At 33.3% G+C, this 12,905-nt stretch overlaps 1 protein-coding gene across 2 annotated transcripts; it reads right to left on the bottom strand.

The window, feature by feature from the left end:
- Positions 1-1,050: 1,050 nt before the first annotated feature.
- LOC115877481 (autotransporter adhesin BpaC-like) lies at positions 1,051-11,327 on the bottom strand. 2 transcript variants are annotated; one of them, XM_030893652.1, is made up of 6 exons: positions 10,602-11,327; positions 6,339-6,518; positions 4,193-4,354; positions 3,996-4,058; positions 1,523-1,684; positions 1,051-1,372 (listed from the first exon to the last, which is right to left on the bottom strand). In XM_030893652.1, the coding sequence occupies exons 1-6, from the start codon at positions 11,287-11,289 to the stop codon at positions 1,236-1,238; spliced, it is 1,392 nt and encodes a 463-aa protein (XP_030749512.1). In that variant the 5' UTR covers positions 11,290-11,327; the 3' UTR covers positions 1,051-1,235. The 2 variants fall into 2 exon arrangements, with proteins under 2 accessions (XP_030749512.1, XP_030749513.1); XM_030893653.1 differs by lacking the exon at positions 1,523-1,684 and having other exon boundaries at positions 10,602-11,326.
- Positions 11,328-12,905: the final 1,578 nt, after the last annotated feature.

The raw sequence follows: 12,905 nt of genomic DNA, 5'->3' as shown, positions 1-12,905 counted from the left end.
AATAGCAATTTACATTTTTTATTTTTTCTGATAAAAAAAACGAGATTGGTATGTTAGTATATGACATAAATTAGGATTGATTGATGTAGTCAATTGTTTTTGGCCACTTCCTGTTTCATCGGAAATGACGACAACTTTTGATTTTAAAATATATCACCCTCGGTATTTTTTTAGCTTATTCGATAGAAAATGACACTTTGAATAGAATGGCATATCCTAAGGGCATATCATACGGCAACTTTTGACATTTTCGCTTAATAAATCGTATTTTAAATATCAATATAGAGTATCATGGCTGTATTAAGCACTAATTATTAATCAAGATGCCTTGGAAAAATAGATTTGATCGTCTATTGTTTTTCGTGTCTTCCCCTGACCAGTTACAAGATGCCCAAATCGTATTGAAGTGAAATTTCTATACACGTGATGGGAGTTAAAATTGAAGGCCGTGACATACGAGACGCGTCAGGCAAAGTGGTAACGATCGGAGGTTAACATGGAGCATCATAATTCGGGCCCTATGTGAAATAGGGGGCTGATACTCGGATTCTATCTCTATAGGGGCATTTTGACGGCGTTTCATGCACTGTGAGACTCCATTATCAATGGCAAAATAATCGTCCGATTTAGTGGCTCTTTGGAGCGTCGTAACTCAATGTTAAAAAAACTTAAAACTAAACTACTGATTATTATTAACCTTTTAAAAACTGTTAAGCTATCGATACATACACAGACAATTATATACCTAGTACAATATTTAAATATTAAAATCTCAATCGCAGGTTACGGCCGCTTTTGCTCATCTCTACTAATTTGACCATCCCCGTGTAGTTGTCGATCGAGATCCCGATGGTAGATATCAAATTTCAATTACACTGTATATTTTATAAAATTCCGAAAACAAAGCTATATAAGATTTGATTGATTGATCTCTTCTCATTTAGTTGGAAAATACCTTAATCTATTTAATGACATACATTTGTCTCAATAAAGCGTTTTTCCGTAAGACTGCAATGTAGATCTTGTGTACTATAATTAAAATGCAATAGTTTCATTCCTATTTTATATTTAAATAATAATAAATAATAATAAATATTATAAAATTACACCTAAATCAAGTACAAAAGCATCAATTTCTTTGAAAATTCAAACACAAACTAAAACTCTTTGCCAAGTATTTTATAAAAATACTCTAATGCATTGAAGAAACTATTATTCTATTCCCTAAATAAAACTTATGGTTTCTTCTTTTCTTCTTCAGTCTTCTCAGGTGCTGCCGCCGGGGCTTGAGATGTGGTACCAGCTGGTTCAGCTGCTGCTTCAGTCGAAGCTGGATCTGCTTGTTCAGTAGCGGGATTCCTGTTGTCGGAAGCTAAAACAAAAAAATATAGTATTAATTGTTACAGATCTAATTTAAGTTTGTTGTAAAATTCATATTAAAGATAATTAATGTCCAAAAAAATATGTTGTCCGAATTTTAATAAAACTTGTGTATAAAATTGATAATTAATTATAAGAATACCTGATTCAATTGAAACTGTTGTAGAGCAATTAGGAGCGGCAGGTTTTTGAGTTGAACTAGTAACGTTATGAGGTCTAAATCGGTTCTGAATATTGTGTATAGTGTTTTCGACAGTGTTTCCAATTGTCTGAATGATACCAGGTCTACTTGTCGACCCTTCATCTAAAAATGATTAATTTATTATTAGCAGGACATACTACTGAAAACTATTTAGTTGAAAATGCATTAGTATGTATATATAATACTCTGATAGTTCAATTCAAAAATCGCCCACCAGAATTAAACAAGGCCTAGTGTGAACTTGTCAATGAACTTGCCACAAATATTTTGCAATATTTTTAATTAACATTACTTTTTGATGTTATTCTTCATATTGACGGGGTAGCTTTTTAGTGTCAAAGATTGTGTAAAAGTCAGTGATCTTGTTGAAGATGGCCAAAATTATGAATATTCGCCTGGTCTTTAAAAACGAATGGGAAAAAATAACACAATATATTAATTTGCATTAACAGTATGAACCGACCGACGACGTCTACAACCAGTTATATAGCAGCCGGGGGAGGTAATACAAAGTATTAGGGTTCTTTTACAAGTTTTTTGTTTGTTTTTACATTTGGTTATTACAGTTATTTTCTTTAATATCCTTAGTTCTGTTAGTGTTACTAATATTTATTAAAACTAAGCCGGTATCGTTACTTTTTTATATGTAATATAAGAATCGCTTTTAAAGCGTCCTTCGACGTTGTGCAATGCCTAGTCGCCGTTGGTTTCGTTCATCCCTGTCTCCGTCACGCAGATCCCTTGATCTTGCCTTCTTGACACCCTCCATCCAGTTTATTCTTGGTCTTCCCCGTTTCCTTCTCTTTTGTGGAAGCAAGTTTAGTACCTTCTGAGGCAGTCGCGTGTTGTCCATCCTTCTCACATGTCCATGCCACTTCAGTTGGGCACTCTCTATTTCCTCTACTATAGTTTTCTATCTATCCATTTTGTCCCTGATTGTCTCGTTTCGTACTCTATCCAGCCTTGATGTTTGTGCTGATCTCCTTATCGCGCCCCTTTCTACGGCTAGTAATTTTCTTTTGTTATTCTGCGTTAACCTCCTTTATATTTTAAATGGTTTTGATATTTTATTTCCAGTTTTTGTTGATGAACAAGAATTTTTATATATCTTTTGTATTGCTGTTATAAGTTTGTGATTTAATCTGGTTAGTTTAAGAGATCCCCACAGTTTGGTAATAGGAACGCTATCGTAAGCTTTCTGGAAATCGACAAACATTAGGTGTACATCTTCATTTATTGCTATTTTCTTTTCAATGAGAAATTTCAAACAGACCATTACCAGTGCAGGATTTCCCAGCTCTAAAATCCGATTGTTCTTCTTCTTGATCTTTTATTCGTCTTCAATTAGATCTGTTAATACTCTACCATATATTCTGCTTATTGTGCTTGTTACCGATAATCCTCTTTAATTCTAGCACTGTTTCCTGTCGCCTTTTTTATGGATAGATGTTATGTATGCCCATTTTCCATTCGTCTGATAGTTCTTCCCTGTTTACGCATTTGCTGAAAATATATGTAAAGCATGCTATTAGTTCATCAAAAGCATATTTAATAAGTTCAGCATTGATACCCGCTGGCCCTGATGCTGTTACTTTTTTAACATTTCTTAAATTTTAATATAGACCTCTAATGAGTGTCGATAGGGCAGTTAATATGATGAATTAATAATGGGCATTATAACAGTTAGTAGTCACCAAAGCGCCATCTCGGAGTTAAAAAATATCATCATAAAGTAATAATGATAGTTAAAAAAATTGCAAATTGTTGGTGGCAACTTCATTTCGCTCTTAAAAATTAATTAATTAAGATATGTGTTGACCTTTGTCAAAAATCAAAATGCTCAGGAGATAATATGGTTCCGATCGAAAAATAATGTTTTAGGAAAAGTTACTCAGGAAATTATTGCACAGGGAAATTATTGCACATTTAAAGTAAAGATAAAAAGCAACCCTTCAATTAACCCTGTATAATAAGCAAGCGACACTTTTTATTTGGGAAAGCTAGGCTAGAACCGGAGAAACTATGCTCTCATCCTATCAAGGACCTGCATAAGCTAGTGCAGGGCACAGGGATAGGAGAATAGGTGCAGATATAGAAGGGGGACAAACACAATAGGCCTCACAGGTCGCAGTGTTTCCGGCAGAGGTCGGCCCCTTGTTATGGAAAAAAACCCTATATAATAATCCAAATACTAAAGTTTATAAAAAATTGAGTTTATGAATTAAAGTTGATAGATTTATATACAGTTTGCTAAAAAAATCATGAAAATAGGGCTAAAAGTAAAAAAAATATAACACTTGATGAAAAAAAATTCCGTTGTGTTTTTTTGCATCTGAGTGTAGATAGTAGTATTCGTAAAGTTTGAAAAACAATGAAAGAAAATAATGTTTTTTAAAATTTTCTTAGTTCTTACCTTGCGCTACTTGTGGTGGTTTTGTGCTACCAGGTCTTTGAATCAATTGATTGAAAGCATTACCTGGAAATATTTTAAATAAAATATAAATGTATATTTGCAAAAATTATATTAAGAATTTAGAAAAAAATACGATAAAAATTAATAAAGGTAAAACATTCATGTTCTCAAAAGAAAAAAAGTATATCTAAAATTACCAAAGTTCTCGAACACTTGCTGGATGGGACCAGAAGATGGTGTTGAACCTTCGTCTCCTTGGGTAGCTGGAGCTGGAGTATTTGATGGAATGATACCGCTTACTGCCTGACTGATTGAACTGATGGCACCAGAAAAGACTCCCTGAGGACCTTGACCACTTCCTGGTAAGATTACAGTTTATCATTTTTTATTTTATAAACACAGTGTTCCATATAAGAATGCACACTACAGAGATCTTGTTTACAAGAAGACATATAAAGATTATCAAATTTGAGAAAATTTGCGTCTTTCAGAGCCTTAAATTTCAATTTTCCCCAAATACGTTAAGTAATTGGTTAATTTCAGTGTTCGAAACATGATGTAGGGTTTCAGCAAGCAGTTACCTTTCTATAATTTAATCATCCTTGCTAATCTTCTGGTTTACAGATTTCTGTATTGTGTATTCTTATGCTGGACAACGTGTATGTAAGAAAATTCAAGTCTTTAGAACGCGGAATATTATACAGGGTGGTTTGAATTGTATTGAGGAAACTTCGGCATTATATTATGTATAGAGATGTGTATTAGTTCGTGAACGAACTAGTTCCAATGAACTATTCCGACCCCGGAATGAAAGGAACTAGTTCCCGGTTTCTCAAAGAACTAGTTCCCGGTTTCTCAAAGAACTAGTTCCTCAGGACCTATTCGGGAATCGAGACTGTGACCGATATAATTAACATGCGACGGCGACGGATCGGCCAGCGCGTTCGCAGCCCGATGCTAGGCTAGAGTGCCAGCCGTATGTTACCTGTCCCGGACCGAAAGGACTGAGAGGAACTAGAGGAACTAATTATTAAAAGATAGTTCACGGGACTCTATTCAGTCGGCAGATCCGAGATATAAAGGCGGGCGGCCACTGCGAGCGGAACTAAACTAAGCGAAGATAAGATTTGTAAAAATCAGCTTCCATACTTTTTAATGCGCCAGTGGCTACTTGAGAGAAACAAAACGAAAATATATGAACGAAGATTCGACTCGTAGTTTAGTTTCGCTCTAAAACGAGCGAAACAGGTTCGTGACAGGTTCCAGCGAAATTTTCGCAGCGATTAGTTCTATGATAGCGGAGATACAATACGAAAACTTAGCTGACTACTGAGCGAAAATCGTTCCCAGTGGAGTTCCCATTTAATTACCGTTTGTTTTCATATTCTTAGCTTAGTTTAGTTACGCTCGCAGTGGCCGCTCGCCTTAATACAAGGCGACGACGAAGGATTCGGTCTTGTCTATTGCCACAGCTGCAGCCTGCGTAATCACCACAGAAAATTGTTGTGGATACTATTTTTGATTTTTAGTTTGTTCTTTGAATATTTTATGGGAATGTTTCGCTTTAGGTTCCTAAAATTAAGAAATATCTTATAAAACGAAGTATATAGTAAAGGAGCGAAGACTCCACTAACTGGACCAGAACAGTTCTGCTTCCCAAATGGAAACCAAATTAAAGCGAAACTCAAGAACCTGGAAAATTCCATCCGTAACTTGGAATGGGTCTCCAACGGTCTAAGACACTCGAAAAAGTTCCTCAGAACTTCCGACCGAGAAAAATCAAAGATTTTTCTTGATTTAAGTAAAAACAATCTTCGCATTGTCCACGGGGTTTCTAACACGACACTTCCTCCTCAACGAACACCTCAGCAGTTTGAAGCTAAGAAACAACGGCAAATGCAGATTATATGAGGAAAATGGGGTAACACCAGGACACCTATAGAGAACACCTCATCACTGAGTGCGCCGAGACGACAACCATTCGTGCCATAAATTTGATACGACAGATATCGGAGATGGAGAACTAGCCTCTGTACAGGCATATGAAATTGTAGAACATTCTTAAATTTGTATCTATGTGTAGAAAAAAATAATATATGCACCTCGTAAGAAAAGAACAATCTTGGAGTCCCACTAGTTGTGTACCAATCTTCACCATCTTCCGAAAATGTTTTACTTTTTACAAAGCAATAAAAAATAATAATATGAAGTATGCAGTGTAAATAAATAGCCATAAAAGTTATTTTGCGTTAGAGTTTAATTTTGGAATTAAAAAATAATCTGAATTAAAACACATCTTTAAGTAATTTTAATAATATATATATTCTTAAAAAATTTTCTCACCTTCACTTGAATTCTGTCCTTGGAAGACTTGTTGGATACCGCTTATTATACCTCCAAAAATATTACCAGTGCCACCACTGCCTGGTGAGGTACCACTATCACCTAGTACTGTACTGTTGCTTCCTGTCGCTTGTTGCTGTTGTCCTAATTGCTGTAGGTTGCCAGCAATGTTTTGCACTCCTGAAATAAAGTAATATAAATTAAAAAAAGAATCGTATAAATGTGATAAATAAATATAAGAGAAGTGTTTTTTTTTTCAACAAATATTCTTAAACCGTTTTTTTTTCTTCTATAAACACGGTATTTTACATAAGAATGCACATACATGAATCTTGTAAACAAGAAGAGATAGAAAAATGATTACACTAGAAAATTTTTTTTTTGCAGAGAACCCTAACAACTTACAAATATCTAGCTTTAAGTCATGATTCGAAGTTTAAAAAAAAATCCTATTATTTCCGAAGATAGAGAATCCGTATCTTGGTTCAGAGCCAGTACTGGGAATACCCAAATACGAGTATATAGGGAGTTCCAGGCTGAGCGTGAATTAGAAGTTTCTAGAAAACCACAATATCTAAATCCGAGATTTTTTGCACATCATTGTTATACAACAAAATCTATCGATTAGAAATATTTTCAATATGGCGGCGCTTCCGGAAATACCGGAAGTTGACAACAACTTTCTTATTTTAAATGGGTGCCCTCATTTTTTAATACATACTTAAATTCTCTATAAAATTCTATGAATATTGATGTTAACACTCTATACCTTCATCCAAGGACTTTATTCTAAAACTGCAAACTCTACAATAAGGACCCTGAAATAGCAGAGCACATAATATTTCACTTTTCTAGATCTCAAGCGACACTTTATTTGATTCTTTTTGGCAAAGCAAGGCTAGAACCTAGGCTAGAACCAGAGGGAATATGCTTCCATCCTATCAAGGACCTGCACAAGTTGGTGCAGGGTACAGAGTGGATGCATGCTCCCTCAATTTCTTATTGTTTCCGAGATCTTTATAGTCACCCTCACACTTAACACACCCTGTAATGTGCAATATAAAAATGCCTACATCTAATTTGTTAAAATACGTCCAATTTGAAAGACATCACTTTTTATTTGTAAAAGAGATAAAGAGCCAAAAAAACTCTGAATTCTGATCTTTTTAGGGTTCCGTACCCAAAGGGTAAAAACGGGAACCCTATTAGTGAGACTTCGCCGTCCGTCCGTCCGTCTGTCACACAGGTCTATCTAATGAACCGTTATAGCCAGACAGTTGAAATTTTTATTGATAATGTATCTATGTTGACGCTATAAGAACAAATACTAAAAACAGAATTAAATAAATGTTTATAAATAAAAAAGTACTTTCACTAAACAATATCTTTTAAGTAAGAATTTTACATAGAATCTTTCAAGTCCTCGGTGGCCGCGTGGTTAAAGCGTTAGGACTTTACGCTGCTATGACGTTGGAGCCGTAGTAAGGCAGGTTCGAATCCTAGTCAAGGCGACTTTTTTTTAATCGTTTTTTTTTTAAATTTTACATATTTATTTTTACTTTTTACATATTTATTATTGATTAGTACAATTTTTAGTAATGTATTTCTTCATTTATTTTTAATTACTTATATGCGCATTCAAAATTTCAGCTAAATCGGAAAAACAGTTTATAATAATATAGTGTCTAATGTTGTATAGATAATGAATGGTACGGAACCATTTGACTCTATTTTTTTATAAACTGGTAATAATGCAGTTTCTTTTATATCGACCAGTCAGCATTCAAAGTTCAATATCATAATAAATATGTTGTAAAAGAGGCTTTAACCGTTACCCGATACGTGATTTCACATAATTTCTAATAGCATAAACCTGTTAGGCGATAAAATATGCTGAATACCCGCATATGTGATAAAGATATATGCAAATGAACCGTGTAGATGAACGACATCGAGTGAACTTGGAAAGGTTTACAAGATTTCTTGTAAAAGATGTACCTATAATATAAAATCATAATATCCGAGTAAATAAGTACTACTAAGTAACAACAGCTACTAACTAAAATCTTCTACATACGGTCGGCTATAAATTTGTTCTTTCGTTAAAAATAATTAAATATATTATAATTATACCTATAATATCATACGATCGAAAAAATATCCCCATAGTATACAGGGTGCTTCAATATTGGGATATTGCCTTTGGGATATTCACCAAGATGCTATCAAAAAAGTTTTAAAAATTCCAAGGATCGTTGAGTTTTTTGTAAAAACGGATTTTTCTGAAAATCAATTTTATTTTTTCCTGACGTTACTTTTAAAAAATCAAAAAACTAATTGCACATTCTCATAGCTACTTTATTAGGGCTATCTGATAGTATTTTTAGATTTTCAAATTAGCTGATAATTTGTGAGATACATAGGTCAACATAATTTTGGTGGGGCATTACTTGACGTCATTTGTAAAAGTGAAATCAATACATCTCAACATTTACAATAAAGAGTACAAAATGCATTCGGAAGTATGAGAAGAAGATCTGTTGAAGGAGCTATAAATAAAATTGAACGAGAAATAAATTTTCAAAATAAGTGCAATAGGGAGGGTGGTAACCCTTTCGAACATGTAGAGCATTAGAAACTAGTTTGTAGAAGTTGAATTATTTATAATAACTACGATTAATATTATGTATATTATTAGATGGCACACTGAGGTTTCAAATTCGCAATAAAATAAATTAAAAATAATATCTTTAAATTGCTGATCTGGATATTAATTATTTGAATCTTTCAATTGGCTCGATTTTCTTTATTCAATGTTAATTAGCGCTGATCAATATTGTTGCGATAAATATAATCAGATTTAATAATTAAAAAAAAACAGAGTCGGACTTTATTTTAAATAATCTATACTAATATTTAAAATCCTTCAGTAACTGACATACTGATTAATCACTATCCTGCTCAAACCACTCAACGTAAGAAGTTCAATTTTTTCATACAGGTTGATTCTAGGGTGTAGAGGTTCGATAAGAAAGGGTTTTTCGAAATTTCAGTTCCAAGAGGGTGAAACCGCCCCTCAAATATTACAATATTTTTTATTTAAAAAACGGTCAAGTTTCCGAAAAAACGCTTAAACACGTATATTTTATTTTGTTTTTTACATATTTTAAGATTTTTTAAAAATGTATACAGGGTGTTTCGAAAAATCTGGTCATTGATTAATTACGATCCTGCTTAAAGCGCTTGACGTAAAAAGCTGATTTTTGGAAAACAGATTGACTTTAGGGTGTAGAGGTTCGATAAGAAGGGATTTTTCGAGACTCGAATTCTAAGGGAGTGAAACTATCCCTTAAATATTAAAATATTTTTTATTTAAAAACCGGTGAGTTTTTCGGAAAAACTCTTAAACACGTATATTTTATTTTGTTGCTTTACATATTTTAAAATTTTTTATAAATTTATACAGGGTGTTTCATAAAATATGACCATTGAGTAATCACGATTCTGCTTAAACTGCTTGACGTTTAAAGCTGATTTTTAGCAAACGGATTGAGTGTGGGGTGTAGAGGTTCGATAAGGAGGGGTTTCTCGAATCTCAAATTCCAAGAGGGTGAAAACGCCCCTCAAATATTATAATATTTGTTATTTTAAAAACTGTTAGTCTTTCGGGAAAACGCTTGGACACGTATAATTTATTTTGTTTTTTTACATATTTTGAAATTTTTTAAAAAATCATACAGGGTGTTCCAAAAAGTTGGATAATTGATTAACCACGATTCTGCTTAAACTGCTTGACGTAAAAAGCTTATTTTTGTCAAACGGATTTTTCAAAAGTCAAATTCCTACGAGATGAAACTACCCTTCAAATATTACCAAGTTATGTAATAATATCGCCATATTGTTTTTTCTCATGCTGACATAAATGTTAGAAATTTTATCCAGTTTGTATGTTAATGGAAATTTTTGCTTTGCTTTATCATCACCATTACAAACGAGTAATTCGACGCGAACGATGTCGCGGGTACACGCTAGTAAATTATATTAGAGTAGTTAGATGAGTGTCGATTTTCATCTAATATTATTACTCAACATATCTATTGTATTTCATAGTTGTTACCTATAAGGTAAATGAAATTATGGCATCTTAATTCCGGTTAATATTGTCCCAAAGGAGTTCAGACACAATTAGCGTAACCAAGACGATATTCAGTAAGAAATAATATAATTTAATAATAATTTTAATAATAAAAAAAATTATATTACCATCAGTAAAGAAGGCGAAGAATCCTTGAATACCACCTGGCTGCTGCCCATTATCGCCACTGGTTCCACCTGGTGCGTTGCCTTGAGTCTGCGACTGGATATTCTGCAAAAAATTACTCGTAGCATTCTGGAAACTTGAAATGAAACCTTGGATAAAGTTTCCTCCCCCCTCCTGCCTTAAAGACTCCTCCAACTTTGAATTCTCAATCAAATTGTTCACGCTCCTATCCAACTCGTCCCATTGCTGTTTGGATGGAGAAAATTCATTTTCCTTCGGTTTGAAGTTGTTTCTCAAATTTTCCAGACCTTCTTCTATAATTTTTTGAGCAGTTTCTCTCAAACTCAGAGAACTAGCTTCTCTCAATTCTCCAGACTTAACTTCTTCCTGAACTGGAATGTGCTTGTATGCTTGAGATAACTCTGACTGAGACAGTTGGACTTTGGCATCGAAATTTTTAACGAGGTTTTTGTTAGCTTCAGGGGCGTGATTTTCTTCTGCCAGACTCAGCTTCTGTAATCTGAGTTCGTTTTCTTTCAGTTCTTCGGGTGCGAGCTGGGGTTTTTCGGCTAAATTCTGACCGATGCTGTGTTCCAGTCTCTCATATCTGACCTCGACCGGTATCTGCTTGGCCAGTAAGGACGTCGATTGGAGCGCGACTAGAACTAAAACTGTATATTTGAAGAGCATGGTGGAAGGAACTAACTATACTGATGTTGATGAACTCTTGCGGTTGATTTTATAGGGGACGTCTTCTGTTTATAGTTCTTCTCTTTCGATGTCCAGCAGGCGCGAACGCAGAGACGGATTAAGGGAATGAAAAGCGGGTTAGCGAAATTTTTTTCGAAGAATGGTTAGTGCAAATGTGATGTATATTTTTATTTTCTGGGTCAGTAACGATAAAAAAAATATTTGTTATTTTAATAAAACGTATAATAATCGTTAGTTCTTGCTGCCTTAAAATAAGAAATACGCTAGTTTAGTAGGCATGTATAATTATTTAATTGTGTACAAGTACATTAAAATAATTATTATACAGGGTGTCCCAGGCTGAGCGTGCATTAGAAGTTTCTAGAAAGCCACAATATCTAGATCGGAGATTTTTTGCACATCATTGTTTTGCAACGAGATTTATCGATTAAAAATATTTTTAATATGGCGGCACCTCCGGAAATACCCGAAGCTGACAACAACTTTCTTATTTTAAATGGCTACCCCCATTTTTTATTACATACTTAAATTCGTATACTAGATTGCAAAATTCTCACAAAAATTGCAAAACACTCTATACCTAACATCAACCGTTTCTGAGAAAAAAAAATATTTAAAATTTTTGGACGAAAAAAATCACCTGTCAAAACAAAATTGTATAGCCCAAAAGTCAAATTTAGTGATTACAACAGCTATTGTGACATAAAGAAAAGACATGCAGCTATATATTTCAAAAATCAAATTGTTCAAATGTCATATAATAATGGCGGTAGCTGCCATGGAATAAAGCGATTAAAAAATTGTCATAAATAATTTTTTTAAATGGAAACCCACTGTTTTTATTTCATTAGTGAAAAGGTTTTTCAATTTGTTAGTTTTTAACTCTACTTACTATATTAACTATACTTGTTTCTATATCTAAAATAAATCGTTTTTAAGTTATTTAACATTTAGTTTCAAAACGTATATTTTTCTTGATTTTTTCTAGCTTCCTTTGACATTAAATGTCAGACAATTTATTTCTGTCTGTCTGAAAACGAATTATTTGAATTTTCTATATTAAAAATATTGCTGCTTTTAAATCTTTTTATAATATTTGAAACATTTAAAATTGTTTAAAAAATTATTTGTGATGTTTGAAAACAAAAATAGCATATTCTGTTCGGAGTAAAAATTACTTTTTGGGCCTCACCTGTAATGTCAAACGTACAGCCAGGCCACAAAAAGTATCATTTTGACTCCTAATGAAACAATATACTATTCTTACTTTTATGCTTAGGCTTTGGTTTTCTGCCTAGGCGTTAAAATTACGTTTTTATATTGTCAATCACGTTGCAAAAATTAATATTTTTGAGATGTTTGGTTTGGAAAAATATATTTCTTTGTTAAATTTTGACAACCACTGTTCCTGTCTTGTTCCTGTGTTTTTTTTCCTATAAATTTATTTCTACTACCATTGTTGCCATATTATTAAGATATTATAATTTTTAACTGAAATTTTAAAACTTTTTTCGAAAATACAAAAATTTTAAATATTTTTGTTCCGAGAAAACCTCATAAATGTGTTCCTGGAATCTAAATATACCACCCCGATT

Source organism: Sitophilus oryzae, unplaced genomic scaffold (assembly GCF_002938485.1).
Source record: "Sitophilus oryzae breed Bouriz unplaced genomic scaffold, Soryzae_2.0 scaffold_1494_pilon_pilon, whole genome shotgun sequence".
Lineage (NCBI taxonomy): Eukaryota > Metazoa > Arthropoda > Insecta > Coleoptera > Curculionidae > Sitophilus > Sitophilus oryzae.
This window is presented reverse-complemented; position numbering and strand designations above follow the sequence as displayed.

What these genes read in the sequence shown, in the direction of transcription:
- LOC115877481 (XM_030893652.1), bottom strand. Translation starts at nt 11,289, where the DNA reads ATGCTCTTCAAATATACAGTTTTAGTTCTAGTCGCGCTCCAATCGACG. An exon ending in AGGACAGAATTCAAGTGAAG is followed by an intron (nt 4,355 to 6,338) that starts GTGAGAAAATTT and finishes TAATCTTACCAG; the next exon opens with GAAGTGGTCAAGGTCCTCAG. An exon ending in AACAGTTTCAATTGAATCAG is followed by an intron (nt 1,373 to 1,522) that starts GTATTCTTATAA and finishes TTTTTGTTTTAG; the next exon opens with CTTCCGACAACAGGAATCCC.